Below are 19,119 nucleotides of genomic sequence, written 5' to 3'. Positions count from 1 at the left end.
TTTGGTCCTGGACAAAGAGAAGCATTGATGTGCCTCTGTGTTTGTGTGTTGGCAGGTGAACCAGTGGTGTGAGACCGGAGTTTATCTGTTGGCCTCTCAGGCTGTAGACAGATGCCAGACCCAGGAAGGCGCAGAAGCAGCGCTGCAGGACATCGAGGGTTACATGAACACAGCCAAAGAGCAGCAGCTCACTCATCTCAAAAACCTCAGCAACCAGTATGAGATCATCCTCTCAGAGCTGGTCAAGGTACAAATGAAGCTGATTACAGTCGAATACATAAGTATACAGTCAAATCCAGTTTTTTTTTTTTTATTAACTAACAATAATAAAGATTTATAAATGCTGCAACAAATGTATTGCAAATAAATGTAACACATTAATTTTAGTTAATGCATTAACTAAAAATGTTCATCGTGGAGTGTTACTGAATTGTTTAATAACAAATATTTTAAATTACATGATTATTTTTATAAAAATTATTTTACATTTTTTGGAGACTTTTGGAGCCCACTGTAGTTGTAATCTGTTTCTGATGAATAACTGATATTTTATTTAAATATTATAGTATTGCGTTTTTCTCTGATCTTCGTTCTTCCACTTCTGCATCTTCCCATGCAGATCAAAGCTCAAACTGCTTTGAAAAGACTTGATGACGTTCAAGAGATGTTTGAGAAAAGACACGCGAGTCTGAAAAAGCTGTCTGCAAAGCAAACTAGGCCAGTGCAACCTGTTGCACCTCGACCAGAATCTTCACCAAAACGCCCTCCACCTAAAATCCCACAACCCACTGCACCAAGTGAGTAAAAAACAAAATCAACAAAAAAAAGTTTAACCCTATGTTGACTGAAATGCATGCATATCCAGAATGCCTTTGGTTAGTGGTATTGTTTGTATTCTTATCACTCAGTGTTTTTTCAGAAGCATGTCCTCATTTCAGGGTAATAACCTGAGAATTAAAAACTCTCACTGGGGTTCCAGTTCTCATATTTATGCAAATATGTCTCTGACAGGAAACCATTAATGTTAGGCTTGAATAATTTAAGTGGAAATTCTGAATGTTTTGAATTCGACAGCATCAAACCGCAAAGCTACAGAAAACTCCAGCGCCAGTAAGCAGCCCAGTGATGCAGAACTGGCAAAAAGAAAGAATATTCGCAAAGCCAAAGGTGGCATCAAGGTAGATCCGTCCCTGTCAGTAATATCTGAAATAAATGTAAAACAAAAATTTGAAACATTCTAAAATGCATTTAAAAACCGAGTTAGTCTGGGATTAGTTGTTGCCTTAAAAAAGTTATTTCATATAGTTTACTGTATCATTCATGCACATTATACATTCAGCTTAAAGCAAAAAGCTGTTTCTCTTTTAACTAAATCCTTTTTCAACTGTGAAATTTGTTCTGATTTCCTGTGGTTTCTCACAGATCGAAGTCATGCATGAACGAGGGCAGGGGGGTTCGAGTCATGTTGTCATGAGCAATGAAACCGAAGAGTCACTTTCAAACAGACGCAGGTAAGAACGTGTCTTCTGAGAAAGAGTATCTTACACAGCACAAGATTTTCTGGTAAAATCACTGTAAAGTCAAGTATCTTAAGCAATGTCAGAAATAACCTTTTTTTTTTAAAGGACAATGCTGTACCACTTAAATAGATTTTTTCAGGGACTTATAGTGTTAGCGCTAAATTAAAATGTGTCATCAACTTGCATGTCCTGCATAGCTTTTTTACTGATTCACATTGAATAGTATCCCGTTACCAAACCTTCACACACTGTGGAAGACGATGGCGACCATCAGTTGTCGCATTGCATAATATTTTTGCAAGTTTTGTTTGGTTGCATGTTTTTTTATTGATTCACATTCAACAAAACCCTGTTCCCATCCTCCACACATTTCTGATATTTCATTTCAAGCTTTCCACTGTCACCGTTGTCACACTGGGAACCACGTGTTTCACCTTTGAAATCTTTTGACATCACACTGACATAAAAGCACATGACTTTCAACAACACTCATCTTTGTGACAATGGCCTATTCTGTTAATTGGGCAAAATCTTTCACAAGAAACTATGACACCATCAAAACAGTGACTCAGACTCTAATGGTTTGAGATGATTCACATTTAATCACACTCTTGATGCGATTTATACAGGATTAACCAGTTTCAACATATTATGTCTAACTCAGAACATACATCGCATAGCTGGGTAATGTCTAGGGACACAGCATTGTTCACATCAAACAGGTCAACAAAAATTTTGCTGATGGGTCTCCTAACCTGTTTTTTTTCAAGTATTGTTTTTCTGTATGACCTGTTTACTCTTATATGTTGTGCTACCACAAATGTTTCCGTTACTATATATAGAACACATTTTGGTTATTGTAGATTTGACCATTTGTTTGTTGGTCGCTGATGGGTGGGCAAATTATTGGTTTCTATGCTAGCATCTGTGGTAGCATACTTTTAAGTGTGCATAATGACTTCCCCACTCATTGGGGAATTCAAGGCCTAGTGGTTAGAGAGTTGGACTCCTAATCCTAAGGTTGTGGGTTCAAGTCTGGGCCGGCAATACCATGACTGAGGTGCCCTTGAGCAAGGCACCAAACCCCCAACTTATTCCTGCCGCAACATGAATGGCTGCTCACTGCTCCGGGTGTGTGTTCACTGTTGTTGTGTGTTCACTGTTTTGTGTGTGCACTTTGGATGGGTAAATGCAGAGCACAAATTCTGAGTATGGGTCACCATACTTGGGTGTATGTCACATCACTAATAATGACTGTCTAACTGTAACTCTCTGTATAAACCTGAGTCTTCCTGAAAACATTCTGCCTGGATGCAAACATGTGATTCAGTTGAATCTCTTGTATTTTTTATGTTTTAATATACTTTTATTTCAAGTTTGGTGTGATTGTACAGCTTCCAAACTGAAAAGATGAATGTAGTACTGTGTTTTTAGCGTGAGAGAATATACCCACATTCTCCTTTTTACACATTTGGCTGATATCTGTACTCTCTGTTTGAAAAACAGGAACAGGAAAACATGCCACTTGCTACTTTACTTCCTGTCTTATAACAATAAAGACCGACTAATGTAAATGTGAAGTTCTCAATCTTCCTTTAACCCATTCATGATTTGGTCTCTCAGCCTTTGGTCACAGTACTGTTTTTAAAGAACTCTTTCTAAGGAACATTATGGTGGAATGAAAGCTTATTGGATAAAACAACAACAACAACAACAACAACAAAATATTTTAATCCTTTAAACTCATCTTTGATCATTAAAATTTTGACAATATGATAATTTTTGCATGCCTTAAAATAGCTTAAATGTAACACTTCACCATTGCCACACTTGCTACACGCGGATATATGAATATGCAAATTAGCCTTGCGTCCACTCAGTCACACCAGCGAGGGCCTCTTGATCCACTGGACTGAAGTAAATGCGAAACAGTGGCATACACAGATAATTACTGATAAAACTATGTTTTTAGTAGCGGACACAGTGAATACTGTAAAATTCGTTAAAGTTACTTATTTCACGATGTTGTGTCCTAAAATTCCTTGAAGACTCAAATACAGCCCTTTTGTGAGTTAATTCAGTGTAGACGTCGATGCGAGAGAGATAGGTCTGACTCAGGGCTACTTTTACACTGTTACTTCAGGTAATAATACAAATTAGCCATTCTAAATTCACCACAGCTTCATGTTTTTTTTGCTCTAATTTATTTCTGGTTTTTGCATGCTAGTGACAAGAATCTATCCCTTGACAATTGAACTGTGACGTAGCAAACACGATAGTGTTTTTATCACAGCCTTTGAGAAACTACAGTTTTAAGTATAAAATACTCTGCAACGGCTGATCAAGCGCAAGTCTGGGGGTTCGATTCCCCGGGAACACATGATAGGTAAAAATCGATAGCCTGAATGTACTGTAAGTCGCTTTGGATAAAAGTCTGCTAAATGCATAAATGTATTTAATTTAATTTTTATAAAAAAATAAATAAAAAAAATCAAGTCAAGTCACCTTTATTTATATAGCACTGTAAACAAAACAGATTGTGTCAAAGAAACTGAACAACATAAATAAGGAAAACAGTGTGTCAATAATGCAAAAGGACAGTTAAAGGCAGTTCATCATTGAATTCAGTTTAAATAGTATCTGTGCAATCATTTGCTAACAAGTCAACAATATCGCTGTAAATGAAGTGTCCCCAACTAAGCAAGCCAGAGGCGACAGCGGCAAGAAACCAAAACTCCATCGGTGACAGATTAGAGAAGAAACCTTGGGTGAAACCAAGCTCAATTCTCAAGGGCCAATTCTCCTCTGGCCAGACGAAACCAGCAGTGGTTCATATTTTTACAGTACATTGCATCTATTTATATGGATTATTGTTTTTTTACTTTCCAGTTATTATTATTATTTTTTTTCAAATTAGTTCCTGTAGTCAAAGAGCATGTGTGCATGCAAATGTATTGAACAAGGAAAAGAGATTACTTCAGAGTTCACTTATTTTGGCATAGATGTTGCTTTAAACAGCAATTTACTTTTATTCATGTCCCACCCAGAACCCAACTACAATCTCTACTTTTTTAGATTTTAGCAACCACAGATAAAACATACTTTGGTAAAGGAGTCAAAGAGAGTCAAGCTGCATTAAAAATAATTGCGTGAACACTTCAATTGATTTGAACCCAGAATTATAGTGGGGAAATAAAAACACGCAATGTACAATTCTGGCAGTTTTCGCAACTCATTCTTCTTATTCTAATGATATTTCAATGGTGATTTATATTATCTTCGGTAATACGGTAATTTCACATTACAGTACCAATAATAAGATTGTTTCATTTACGGTGATGAGATTTGAGGGTTAGTCATGATAATAATGTCACAATGCAATGCATTTTATCAGGCTTTGGTTTATTGTAGCAAAATGTAACTTGTTAAAATCCTCCTTTACAAGTAGCACCATTTTATTACAAGTCCGCTCAAAGGTTTGAGAACTTTAAGCAGAAGCTTATAACATTTGCAACATGAAATAAAGTCCACACTCTCTAATAGCATTCTACAGTGAAAAGACTTCCTTCTTCGTCTGAATACAGTTTTATACAGTTTTATACAGTTACGAAAACTATGCCAGAACAGAAACCGGGCACAGTTCAGTCTCACAAAACATGTCCAAGCCCATTTTGCTCCAGTAACTGTAAAACATATTATAATAATAAAAAAAGAAATAAAAAGATTGAGAAAAAGGCTGTTATTGGGGTAAATGAAATATGTGAAATGTGACCTTGAGAAGTTTTGTGAAACTCATGTGGTGTAGATAATATGCACTCTCTCGTCCAACACTGTACATTAAAAATAAAATAAATAAATAAAAGAGCATGAGTGCAAAACACATTCTTAGGGCACATACCTTTTAACTTTATTGGGAAATTACAAAATATGTAACATTTATAGCAAAAGTAAACAAAAAAAAAAAAAATCTGAAATACTGCTTGGACTTTAGAAAGCTCACAGTGCATCATATAAAAGCTGCCATACACGGATACGTGTTTGTAAAGTACGGCTTACAGAGCAGTTTCATTTTCACAGCTGTACAATAGAGTTTCCCAAACAGTCCAGAAGAAATAGCTTCTACCTGTGGGGCGGTCACAACTTTCCACAGATACCTGATATCTTCCTCGTGTCCATGAGAGGTGATCATTTTTTCGTAGATGCACGGGTGATAGAGTGTTTTCCCCTCACCCGAGAAATAAACATGTCCCTGAGGTGAGACGCCCGCTACAATGGCACAGATCCCCATGAAGACGTCATCGATATAAATAGAGGCATTCAGAGATAGCGTGGCCTGATAGATTTTGGCTGCCACGTCGCCAGAGACAACGTACCCCGCCCCGGCAGTGTAATCTGGGTAGGACGACCACTGGTACATATCGAAAGGCATGTAGTACTTACTGTCCCTACGCCGAACTGGAGGCGCCCCCCTGTGCACATGGCCGACCCAAAGGTTACGCACGTTCTGGCTTCTGAGGTCCTGAAGGTAGCGCACTAGATTAGGCATATGGATGAAGACATCATCGTCAGCAGACATGAGGAAGTGGGCATGGGCGCAGTTGTCATGCGTCCAGCGGAATTGAAGCAGCAGTTTTACAGTGAGGTTATGGAATGTGTCATGGAAGTTCTGCTGAACCAGGTCACCATGGTTCATGTGCTCCTTGTGCAATTCTTTGTGCAATTCTTTCCGCCTCAAGCTATCAGAGTTCACGTCAGAGTAAACACCCATTGCAAACACTACTTTTATGACAACACCTAGCTTGTGACTTATGTAGGACTCGTTGCCCCAAGTGGAGCGTATGTCCTGTCGTCTTCTGAAGTTCCCCGGGGAGGTCTTCACAAAGAGAAGAAGCAGCACGTCGTTGTCTTTACAAATGTCCTCGTTGTTTAGCAAATATGGGTAGCTCCCAAACCTGGCAGCTTGCTGTGGGCTGATGCTGAGGCTTTTGTTGATGAAATCATAGCTGTTGACTAGGTAGCGGTAGGAGTATGACTTCACATGGCTCACAACGTGGTCGTCCACATGTTCCCAGTAAACCATGAGGACTGACATGACACAGCACATCAAGACAAGCTGTAGAAATTTCAATTTTTTGACTCTTCTGAACTTTATGAACATTCTGCTAGGCTGTGCACTCTCTCACCCCCTCTTTCTTGTCAAGTCCAGTAATGCAATCCAGATGTACTGCTCTCAATGTTTTTCCAGGACTGGGTTTGCCTGAGTTCCATTGTTGCTCACTGCAGAAGGGTTGGCCTACCAGAAGGGTTAACCCAAAACACCCGCCCTTTTTTGTCCATTTTTTATATATATTTTTTACACTAAACCGTTAGTCCTTAAGTGCTTTCAGAGCGAAGACGATCCACTGTATGGCATTAATGTATTTGTGGTCTGTAAAGAATGAAGAAATATTATTTCAAAGGGTGCAGAAATTCTAATTTAAGAAACAACTTCATAAATCGCCAAAAAAGTTAATTTACTGAAATGGCTCTTTGTTGATTATAAATGATGTAGAACTGAACATGAGCATATTATATATATATATATATATATATATATATATATATATATATATATATATATATATATATATATATATATATATATATATATATATATATAAAAATATATATATATTTTTTTTTTAAACCCTAAATACTATATAGTATTTTTATTTCTTTATAAAAAAAAAGTCACATGAAAGATACTTGCTTTTTTTAACAAATGCTTGCCTATTTACACCATTAGTTGCAAGAGCTCATTCAAACCCATGACCATATAGAGGGACTCTGTGAATCGGTCTTGTGAATAAAAGCAATCGTCGACTCAGCGCCACGTGGAATAAAAGAAGGCTTTAATCCACCGAACATGCGGATCTGCTGAGTGCTGTCCAAAACATTCACGACCACGAAAAGACCATTACAGCAGCAAATCTGCTCAAAAGGCACGACACAACAGCAGTGCGCGTCATAATATCCCACACCCTAAACTGCGACGATCCAGGAGGTATCATCTGACAAACTGGATCACGTATTCACACCAGCTGTTCTGTGCAATTATTAGTTTCACCGTTCTTCCCATTTTAGTCATTTTGACCAAAACTTGCCTAAGAATGAAACACATTACAGTTCTTTGTTGAGCAATGAAGGATAACAGGGAAAGTTCTACATAAAAAATAACAAAAAATTATATATTGATTTAATGAATTAATACATTTTAGCATTTGCTGTACAAATGAAACCATTTCCTTATTTTCATTATCTTGTCAATTATATGTGAGTTTATTACCTTTTTTTTAAATCTCTGTGATCACAATTTCTCTTCTGACATTTTATCAGAAAGTATTTCTCAGCTGTATTCAAAGTTTACTTGAATTTTAAATGTCAATAAACACACCCCAAGCGACTCCTATGAAAAACACCCCGAGCAAAATTGCATATTTTAATAGCGCAGACAATCATATGATATGTACATCATGCTTCAAAGAACAGAATGATTTCTCCCAAAAAAGGGCTCGGTGCATTTAATACACAGACTCCACAGATACAAGATCAATTTAGCATGAGTTCTGTAAAGCTTGAAATTCCATTGGAAAGACATTTTGTACTTGGATTCCAATAGTTATATCTTTTGGCAGGTTTCAGAAAGATCTCCTGGCAGAAACTCAGTTTAGTCAAAAACTAAGTAAAACATACGACTTACCATTGAGACTGTGGCGCATCCATGATGTAGTAAACGTATAAAAAATAGTTTTTGGACCCTGGACTGCACTCGTATTGTTGCAGCTGTACAGAAAGAAGTAGTGTGTAGCTGCTAGATGAGCTTGTATTTGAACGGGAGTGTTCTTGATGGGTGGGAGGGGGGAAGTACATTCCTCTTTTTTAACACTGGCCAAATTCATCATATGAACAATCTGTGAAAAGAGGGACTTCTCTGACTGAAACACAGAATTTGGGTCATCTGATTCAAATAAGCAGGCTTCACCTCTATGCAATAAATGTAATTCAATGGCCTCGGTCTGTGTAAGAGAAGAACTGGTTAAGACAAAATAAGATAAAATAAAATCAGATTTCTGAAGGGTCATTTGAGGTGTCATAGTGGTTGCATGTTACGGGAAGAACAAAATGCTGAAGACATGACAAAGTTGTTTTAGTTCATCAATTGCAACAAAATAGTTTCAATGTTAGCGATGACCCTTGACACAGAAACTGTCAAAACTGAACTGCATATTTTACGTTAGTGCTAGATGACGCATCAGTGCTCCAGATTTGCAAAAAATGTTAAAGTGTAACAGCCATCATTAGTAGGTTTCAGTTTATTTTCGGATATAAAAAAAGTGTTCCACAAACCTTACTTTCCACTATGTAGGTGGATTGGTTTATGAGAGTCATGTTCAAGCTTTTGTCATAAACTGTGTCTCTCATCACACTAGTGTTCTGACATTTGTTTGACAAAATACTGAATATTTTTGCCTTTCTCAACAGCCACATAATGAATGAATTGATTGAGACGGAGAGGCTGTATGTTGAAGAGCTGCAGAGCATTATAGAGGTATGTGTGTCTGAATTTAACACAGGAAACAGGAAATGTTGCAAACTATTGTCGGTTGCCTGGCATATGTTGTAAATGCATGTAGCATTCAAAATTGTGTAAGTTTTGTTTTTTGTTTTTTGAGAGAGAGAGAGAGAAATGATTATCAATATTGCAGTGAATTGATAATTGACAGAAGAGATGTTACAAAAGACTTGTACTTCAAATAAATGCTGTTCTTTTGACCCCTCCCCACTTTTATTAATCAAATAATAATAAAAACAATAATACAATTAAGCAGCACAACTGTTTTCAGCATTGACAATTATAAGAAATGATTCTTGAACGGCAAATCAGCATATTACAATGATTTCTAAAGAATCAGTTGACACTAAAAATTGGAATAATGGCTGCTGAAAATGTAGCTTTGGATCACGGGATATATATTCAAATATTTAAAAATTAAAATCAGCTATGTAGTAATGTTTCACAAATGTTAAAAGCCTGGTGAATCACAAAATAAATAAATAAATAAATACAATTTTTCAAGTGATGTAAATGCATATCATAATAATCTGGTGCATTGTTGAAACATTTGACTGTGGTTTTGGTGTCATGTTTATTTTTGTGCAGGGATATGCCAGCGCACTGGATGACCCCGAGATGTTCTACTTGATCCCGCCATCTTTAGAAAACAGGAAGGAGGTACTTTTCGGAAACCTGCCTGAAATCTACACATTTCACCAGAAGTAAGGAAATATTCTACAACTTAAGGACATGATATGTGCTTTCCAGCTCGCCAGAACTTATCATTTCAGTCATCTGGTTCAGTATGGTAGACCGCTTACCAGTTTGCACCATGCTAGCAGACCCCAACTAGAGATTAAAGACGGGATAATGGACCTTTTTCCGGTATGAGCTAGACCTTCCCCCAACATCCTCTCACATTCCTGACAAGGCTCACGCACAACTGGTTCAGCTAGTTCTTTTCTGATGCTTCCATATAGAGGGAACTTCACACCCACATTTCACAGAAGTCATCTTAACCACAATATTTTTTTTTTTTGTATGGGTTTTGTGGGTTGTACTATTGAATTGTGTATAGTGTCACTAATGATCTATAGGTGTTCGCTGGCCCATTGTTCGGCTGGCCTCATGCTACCGATTATTTTTGTAGAGTTCATTGTCTCCTATTAGGCATCGGGTGACAGCAAAGTCCAGGATTATGTCAATAACAATCCCTCGAGCAGGTTTATGTCTCCCCAAATGCATTTCCCCGGCAACTATTTCTATTATATCAGTCAGGTAGAGATAAACAACCGCTAAGCATTGTCCATCATTCCCAGCTCTAGCTTTGTTTATGTGCTTTTACATGCCATCATGTCAGTAACGAGAGTGTGAGTCCTCAAAGGCTATTGTGTTCGTCGACATTTGACATTCATTCATTACTGATTTGTTTGATAGAGATGAAATATAAACAGGCTTGTCTTAGAAGTCATCCAAGGATTCAGTGAAAGGAGCGCGGTGGGAGAGTTCACCCGAAAATGAAAATTCTGGAATCATTTATTCAAACTCCCGTCTTTTCTTGCCTGATTTTTTGTTTTTATTTGTGTGCAAAATAGAAGAAGTTCAGAAGAATATTAATATAATCAAAAGTGACCGGTGACCAATCATTAGACTTAAAATATTATATCATATTATATATTATACTACTTTTAAGGTGCTTCTTTGTTCTTTTTGAAGCTTTACATGCCCTGGAAAAGAGCAATCTCTCTCTCTCTCTTTCTCTTTCTGTTTTTTTTTCTGAAGAAATAAAATACTTTAGAAAAATATGAAACAGTTTTTCAAGCCGTCTGCCTCCTTTCCTTTTCTTTGTGCCGTTTGCCTGCCTTTGTCCTCTCATACCCTCCAGTTATTTATTTTTTTCCGTACTCAATTGTTCCATTATGTTTTGCCAGGACATTTCTCAAAGAGCTGGAAAATTTAGCAGAAAAGCCGGAGTTAGTAGGAACATGTTTTTTGAAGCGGGTGAGTGACATCAGGGAGATGTGGTCTGTGAAATACAGTACAACTACAGAATGTGAAATGGGATCCTAATGCTTGTCTCCATCTGCTGTCTTACAGAAGGAAGAGTTGCAGATTTATGAGAAATATTGTCAGAATAAGCCACGATCTGAAGCTTTGTGGCGGCAGTGTGGAGACAGTTTGTTCTTTCAGGTGAGGCGTATGTACGTAAATCAATACACAATACACTATTCATATGTTTGGGGCCAGGACGAAAAAGGAAAGACTTCACTTATGTTCCCCAAGGCTGTATTTAAGAGATCAAAAATGCATTAAAAACCCCAATATTGTGAAATATTATTATAATCTATTCTGTTTTATTAAATAAAAAAATTGAATTTATTCCTGTGATGGCAAAGCTGAATTTTCAGGAGGCATTACTACAGGCTTGAGTGTCACTTGATGCTTTGGAAATCATTTTTAATACGCTGATCAAGAAACAGAAATTGTTATTGTCCAAACAGTTATATATATGTGGAAAACAGAGATGCTTTTTTAGGGTTTTTTGATGAACAGAAAAGTTCAAGAAATCAGATTGTCTTTTAAACAATATAAGTTTTGTCACTTTTGACAGAAGTTCTTATTAAACATAAATCTCAGAGTCTCATCGTCCATCCCCTTTAAGAGCCAGTTGCGCTCGTGCCATGACAGATTTGCTATATACACGGCAGAATTTGGCAAGCGCAAAGACAAACCTATGGTACGCACCGAAACGAATCAGCACGCAGATTTCGGTGCCTCATTTCGGTGCCTCTTAAAAGCCCGAGTGATTAATTGAAATATTTGTCTTGGTTCTCCGAAATGTACACACGAAACATGGGCGTCGCTAGGCTTTTTTAGCAGGGCTTCATAAGCCTAACCTGATTTTACCAAGTGAGACATGTTCCTGGGACAACATCGTTGTTGACCCTGGAACAACATTGTGATTAACCAATCAGATTTGAAGAACCAGTTTATAGATTTTGTGAAGTTTATGCTTAAAATCAGTGTTTGGTGCTTGTACATCAGTGTCATTCATCTATCATTTCCTCTAATTTTAGGGATTACTCATGGTTAAGGTTAGGTTTAGGTGTAGGGATATGGTTAAGAATATATTTTTGGAGTAAAATGTTGTTCCAGGGTCAACAAAATATGTTGACCTAGGAACACATCGGACTTGGCAAAATCAGGACGTGCGCTTCATAAACTGTACACAAATTCGCGATCGCCTCAGTCCGCTTAAATGTCAGATGAAAACGGTGGAAGATCTGTCTTCTCTCCGTCTTCCAGAACGCTCTTTAATCCACAGACCGCGCAGAGCAGCGCGAGCGGACTCAAACACAAACAGCCCCAGACAGCAAGCGGTTTTGGCTCAGAACCGGCCCACATCTGGCTCACGTGAAATCCATGTGGGCCACATGTGGGCCGGATCTGGGCCGAAACTGCTTGCTGAGGACACGAGGTGTGTGTTTACCGATAGATTGTTAGTTTGTCTGTATCTGTGCACTTCTTTGACATAAATAGAGTTTACAAAAGGTCACGAGGGCGCAATCGGTTTCTCATCTACTCTCCAGTTTCCGCTGTTCACCACTCATCACACCACAGCCGTTTCCTCCAGCGAAAATCTAGCCCTTAACACATATGAGTATACTTTAATTATACTTATTTAAATATACTTAATTTAATCATACGTACTTTATTCATACACTACTGTGCAAAAGTCTTAGGCAGTCTGTTGTCAAGACTGCTTGTACATTCAACAATCTCACTAGAATATTATTAAAATGAATGGCAAACTGAATGTTTGGAAATGTACAATTATATTTCCTACTGACACACTACAGCAAAAGATATAATTAACTGGTCTAACCGCCTTTTTTGGGTGAAAATACTAATGTGCCTGAGACTGTAGGCTACTTTACAAATAACATTGTTCTTTATAAAGAATGAGCATACAGTCATTCACAGAACGGATAAAAGACAGCACTCATTTGAACTAAATATCAGATATTATACTTATTATACGTGTATTAATATTATACTTTAGGGCCCTGTATGTGAAAACTTCACTTCTCTAATGATTTTTTTTTTATGTAGGAGTGTCAGAAAAGGTTGGACCACAAGCTTTCATTAGATGCATATCTCCTCAAGCCTGTGCAGAGAATCACTAAGTACCAACTGATGTTAAAGGTACTGGTCTTAAATTACGCTGATATACTTCTCCTGAACTTTCACACATTTTACATGTAAAATAAGACAGTTTTCAATGCACATTTTCCTACTCGTTTTTCAGGAGATGCTGAAGTGCAGTAAGAACTCAGAAGGCACTGCGGAGCTGGAGGAAGCTCTGGCCACAATGCTGGACATCATCAAATCAGTCAATGACTCCATGCATCAGATCGCCATTACTGGTTTTGAGGTTTATGAATATATTACAATATATTTAACACAGTAATTTGTCTGTTGAACAGATACGGTATGTGAAGGTCGATGTGTTTTGAACCTGCTTTTGTGTGTGTTCTAATTTAAGTCTTACTGTATGTGTGATTTCAGGGCAATCTGAATGATCTGGGAAAACTGCTCATGCAGGGGTCGTTTAATGTTTGGACAGACCATAAGAAAGGTCACAGTAAAGTCAAGGACTTGGCACGCTTCAAACCCATGCAGAGACATCTCTTTCTTTACCACAAAATGCTTTTGTTCTGCAAGAAACGAGAGGAAACCTCTGATGGTCACGAGAAATCCCCTTCCTACAGTTTCAAGCACTCATTAAAGGTGGGAAGCACACCGTCACTTACTGTCAAATGAAACGGTTGACGTCTGACTGTACTGAATGAGCTTTATATCTACACTGAAGGCAGACTGAACATTGAACAGTGTAGCAACTTCCTATTTGCTTTAAGTTCTCTTTTTCTGTTTATTGTGGCAACATACTGGGATTAAAAAGAAATCCCTCAAGACCCGTCTAGAAGTGTTTCTCAACTGGTTTTACACTGAGTGGTGACCCAACACACACACACACACACACACACAGAGAGATGTGTTTATGTGTGTGTGCATATACAGTCATGACTTCCCAATAGAGCTATCATTTCCATCTAAGTAATCATTTTTTAAGTGTATCAAAATGATTAATAGCAAATTGTGTGTGGAAGAAGCTAAATACACATTTTGGATCATATTACTGACCAGTGGCATGTTTCCCCCACCCCAGATGAGCTCGGTGGGAATCACTGAAAATGTCAAAGGAGACATCAAGAAGTTTGAAATCTGGTACAATGGCAGGGAGGAAGTTTACATCGTTCAGGTACAGCTCGAAGTCACAAGACATGAAATTGTGTTTTATTAACATAATAAATAATTTTGAGTCTACAAAGTGGGGTGTAAACAGTTTGTGACCATGCAAAAATATTTATTTTGACCAAATGTGCGTCTGTTATTGTACTGTGCAATGCACTTCCTGTTAATTTTATAGGTGCCCTGCCAGTCTTTATAATTTTATCTAATCTATATTGTTCTGGGGAAGTACCATGTTGTTCCTTATATGACCCATGAGAGGGAACTGGGCAAAAGTGCCCCAGAGCAGGTATGTTACCATATTATAACATATCCTCACTTCTCTGTCAGGCCCCTCTGATGGAAGTGAAGAACATGTGGGTGTCAGAGATCCGCAAAGTTTTAACAAGCCAGCTGGAAGCCTGCCGAGGTATTTCTGGGCAAACCCGCCCTTCATGCAATCTCAATCTCATAAAAAAAAAAAAAAAAAAAAAAAAAAAAAAAAAAAACTTCTTATATACTACCCTGGAGAGGACATGATTTACATTTACATTTACATTTATTCATTTAGCAGACATTTTTATCCAAAGCAACTTACAAATGAGGACAGTGGAAGCAATCAAAAACAACAAAAAGAGCATGATATATGTGCTATAACGTCTCAGTTAGCTTAACACACTACACATAGCATGGGATTTTAAATAATATAATTAATAAAAAGAAAACAGAATAAAAAATAAAATAAAATAGAGCAAGCTAGTGTTAGAGGTCTTTACACACAATTGCATAATAAGAAAATAGAATACAAAAAGATTAGAAAGGTAGTTAGATTTTTTTTTTTTTTTTTTAAGAATAGAATTAGAATATTGAGTGTTAAAGTTAGAGGGTCAAATAAAGATGGAAGAGATGGGTTTTAAGCAAATTCTTGAAGATGGCTAAGGACCGCTCGGATTGAGTTGGGGAGTTCATTCCACCAGGAATGATTTGCCATGTAAAGCCAAAATGATTTGTAAACACCCAAAGGAAACCTGAAACAACCTCACCTTCTTAATTTTTTTTTTTTGCATAAAAATAATATATATATATTACACAGTTCTCGTCAGTGCTTGGAAACCCCTATGAATAATTTGGCTGTATTGTCTATCTGATGGCATGATGTTATCTGATGTTTTTAGTAAAGGTACTGAAATCAAGATTCAAAACCAAATAAATCCTGGCGGTATTTTGTGTGCTGTGTGAATACAGTATGTAAACACTGAATGCATGAACACTGTATGACCCTTCTCTCTCTCTCTCTCTCTCTCTCTCTCTCTCTCTCTCGTGGTATAGAAGCCAGTCAAATCCATCAGAAGATTACAGAGAACATCTACCATGCTCCCATGAGGTATTTTATAGCAATTTTTTAACTTTGCTTTTATCTAACTGGCCCCAGTGTGGAGTTTATTGTAAGTATTGTAAAGTTAACTTCCCTTAAGTTTGCGCAGGTGTCCTAGTTGGGTAACCATGGGTGTAGTTCTTCACATTAATGTTTGACAGCCACAACGTTTTAATTTAGTAATTTTAATGAGTATCTTTTTTTTTTCTAGGACTGTTGTTTTACCTCCTCCTCATTCCAAGTATATCTTTATTCAGTTGCTGTCTGCATCTTATAATAAACCAAATGACCTTTTGTTTGTAGACGCAAACGTATATTTACTTATGGTGGATATAATAGAGTGACTCACACTTCTGATTAACACTGTACAGTACTAAGCACAATGGGCCCTATTTTAATGATCTAAATGCAAAGTGTAAAGTGCACAGCGTAGGTTCACTCAGGGTGTGTCTAAATCCACTTTTACTATTTTATTGACAAAAGGTTGTTGCACCCGGGCGCATGGTCTAAATGGGTTGTCCCTATTCTCTTAATGAGTAATGGTTGTTTTTTTGGGCGTAACGTGCAATGAACCAATCAGAGTCTTATCTTCCATCCCCTTTAAGAGCCAGTTGCGCTCGTGCCATGTCGGATTTGCTATTTACACGGCCTAATTTGGCAAGGGCAAAGACAGAACGTGTCTCCGAGATGAAATGGAGCTGCTTGTGTGCAAGCAAATAGATAGCTTAATTCTGATCCATGCGATGAATATCCATTATGGCTTGTAGGCAAATAAATATACCAGTCTATTTTCTGCTCCTTAAAATAGCAATGAGCCAGCAATGCGCCTGAACACAAAAATGGGCGCAGATGCATTTCCTAATTAAACGACGTGGCGCTGGACTGAAACTAGCACACTAACACACCTGAGCTGCACCTTGCGTCGCATTACGCCAGGTATATTATAGGGCCCATAATCAGTTTTAATCATATTCATAGAAACTACAGTATTGTTTTATGGAAATTAGGCTGATATGTTTACTTTATCTGACGTTCGAATATGAATAATACGAGCAAATCCTTATCAATATTTAAATATTCTTGTGTGTTTAAATGCAAATGTTTCTGTAAGCCAAACAACTGCAGTTTGGGGTCTGTAAGATTTTTGAAGACAAAATGTCTTATTCTATTTTAATGTATTTTAAAATGTAATTTATTCCTGTGATGGTAAAACTGAATCTCTCTAGTCTTCAGAGTCACAGATATCAGATATCATTTAAATTTGCAGATTTGGTTCGGAAGAAACAATTCTTCTTATTAATGTAGAAAAAAGTTGGTGCTTCATATTTTTGTGGAATACGTCTTTCATTTTTTTTCTTTCAGGATTCATTGATGAATACAAAGTTCACAAGAGAAGCATTTATTTGCAATATGATTTTTTGGGAATCTTAACTTGTAACCCTTGATCAATTGAATGCATCCATGCTGAATAAAAGTGTTCATTTATATATATATATGATGAAATCATTTGATTGGAAATTGAAATACTTCAGAGGCCACTGTATGCATGCATACGCATATTCTTGTGCCATCTGCATCTATTTATTTACCATTGTGTTCATGCTGACTTTGCTTTTATTGACAGAAATATGCGCAAAACAGCTTTCCAGCAGTCTGACTCTTCCAGTCCAGAAACTGGCTACAGGCGCAGTGATACAGGCCCAAATATGCGTCATAAACGAGGTGAGAGCCCTTATAAATCTCGTATAAAACCTACCGTTGCTCTAACCAAACAATCAGAAGTATTCGCCCCTCAGAGCCTGCAGCGGTCAACAAGCACTCCGGATTTACGGTCATTTGTAGTGAAAGGCTATTTATTTGTCTTCTCTTGTACTTACTTTTGAAATATTTAGTGCATTTTCCTTAATTAGGCCATTATCTCTAATGCCTGCCCTAATGGCTGTAAAATTGCCAACGGGTAATTGGTTACTGGAAAGCACTTCAAAGCCTCATCCCTCTTGGCAAGGTATTTTGAGATGGAGCTCAGTTATAATGCTGAATGTATCGAGTCCTCTGTTGTGTCTGTGCACTGTTATTGTGTACTTCATCATGTGCTGGCGTCTGGAGAGGTGGTTTGGAGGAAATATCACTCAGTTTGGTCTTATGGTCCTGTCAGGTTGCAGATTTTGAATGAGTGAAGGATTGTGACAGGTGTTAAGTTCCTCTGAGAATTGAAGTCCTCTGTGTGCTGACCCAGCCTGGAGGCAGAGGATTACGAGTCTCTGACATGAGCTGGGGATGTTTTACACTCAAAAACATATCTCACCTTAGTCTTTGATGCCTCTTAAATAACTCTTATCTTATAGATTGGGGTTACCTGATGCTTTTTTTAGTGCAGTCAAATGATTATTCGCGAAAAAATGAAAATCCAAAATGAAAGTTTTCCTTTGTATATATTTTGAAAATATTTACATGTATTTATGTCTATATTTATATTCATATAATTTAGGCTATATTATGATTTTTTTTTTTTTTCAGAAATATACACATGTATATATATATATATATATATATATATATATATATATATATATATATATATATATATATAATATACACAGTACACTTACATATATTATGAAAATAAATATTTTATTTAGGATGCGATTAATCACGATTAATCGTCGATTTATTATTATTATCAATGATTTCATTATTGTCAAGCGAACAGTTGAGCTGCTTACATTTTTTGTGGAAACCATGATACATTTTTTAAAGATTTTTTGAAGAATAGAAAGTTCAAAAGAACAGCATTTATCTGTAATAATAAACTTTGAGGCATAATAAAAGTCTTTACTGTTATCTTTGTTCAATTTAATGCATCCTTGCTGAAAATAAGTGTTAATAAAAAAAAAATTACGATAAAAAGAAGAAATCTTATTAACCCAAACGACTATTTAATGTCTCATCAGTCTAGTGCTTTTCTCACCTTTTTTTATATTTTCTAAAATATCTCAAATATACATCTTCTACTGTATGTTTTTGTACAGCATGATGTGATATGCATGTATAACAAGTTCCTGAATCCTGTTTTGTTTCCAAGAAGGTCTCATATCTGGACATATCTAATATCTGTAAAGTTATCACTTATCCGTGGTGTGCAGTATATAAATGTTTGGTAAATTAAATGTATTATTAAAGTTTTTTTTTTTGGTCAGGTAATTAACCCCCAATATCCCCTGAATGGGTTAATACCGCAAAAGCAACATATATGTGCTGCTCCATCACAGACAAACAATTATTTTTTTCATCTTTTCCCTGCTTTCCATCTTTTAACCTTGCACTCTTTTCTACCTGCT

General features: G+C 36.9%; 2 protein-coding genes across 10 annotated transcripts in view; one reads left to right on the top strand and one right to left on the bottom strand.

The window, feature by feature from the left end:
- The window catches only part of LOC128022448 (guanine nucleotide exchange factor DBS-like), a 64,429-nt gene that overhangs the window by 28,962 nt on the left and 16,348 nt on the right, over nucleotides 1–19,119 (top strand). For all 9 annotated transcript variants that reach the window (XM_052610048.1, XM_052610050.1, XM_052610047.1 and 6 more), the window contains exons 12-26: nucleotides 56–247; nucleotides 620–797; nucleotides 1,075–1,178; nucleotides 1,423–1,511; nucleotides 9,042–9,108; nucleotides 9,721–9,836; nucleotides 11,046–11,115; nucleotides 11,212–11,304; nucleotides 13,228–13,320; nucleotides 13,424–13,549; nucleotides 13,684–13,905; nucleotides 14,345–14,437; nucleotides 14,758–14,836; nucleotides 15,736–15,790; nucleotides 17,406–17,503. In XM_052610048.1, coding sequence (XP_052466008.1) covers nucleotides 56–247; nucleotides 620–797; nucleotides 1,075–1,178; nucleotides 1,423–1,511; nucleotides 9,042–9,108; nucleotides 9,721–9,836; nucleotides 11,046–11,115; nucleotides 11,212–11,304; nucleotides 13,228–13,320; nucleotides 13,424–13,549; nucleotides 13,684–13,905; nucleotides 14,345–14,437; nucleotides 14,758–14,836; nucleotides 15,736–15,790; nucleotides 17,406–17,503 — 1,675 coding nt within the window. The remainder of the gene's footprint in view (nucleotides 1–55; nucleotides 248–619; nucleotides 798–1,074; nucleotides 1,179–1,422; nucleotides 1,512–9,041; nucleotides 9,109–9,720; nucleotides 9,837–11,045; nucleotides 11,116–11,211; nucleotides 11,305–13,227; nucleotides 13,321–13,423; nucleotides 13,550–13,683; nucleotides 13,906–14,344; nucleotides 14,438–14,757; nucleotides 14,837–15,735; nucleotides 15,791–17,405; nucleotides 17,504–19,119) is intronic.
- On the bottom strand, nucleotides 4,012–8,426 carry LOC128022450 (lactosylceramide 1,3-N-acetyl-beta-D-glucosaminyltransferase A). The gene is made up of 2 exons (XM_052610056.1): nucleotides 8,260–8,426; nucleotides 4,012–6,948 (listed from the first exon to the last, which is right to left on the bottom strand). The coding sequence occupies exon 2, from the start codon at nucleotides 6,676–6,678 to the stop codon at nucleotides 5,527–5,529; it is 1,152 nt and encodes a 383-aa protein (XP_052466016.1). The 5' UTR covers nucleotides 6,679–6,948; nucleotides 8,260–8,426; the 3' UTR covers nucleotides 4,012–5,526.

Source organism: Carassius gibelio, chromosome A11, assembly GCF_023724105.1.
Source record: "Carassius gibelio isolate Cgi1373 ecotype wild population from Czech Republic chromosome A11, carGib1.2-hapl.c, whole genome shotgun sequence".
Lineage (NCBI taxonomy): Eukaryota > Metazoa > Chordata > Actinopteri > Cypriniformes > Cyprinidae > Carassius > Carassius gibelio.
The sequence above is the reverse complement of the archived record's forward strand: the minus strand, read 5'-3'. Positions and strand labels throughout refer to the sequence as shown.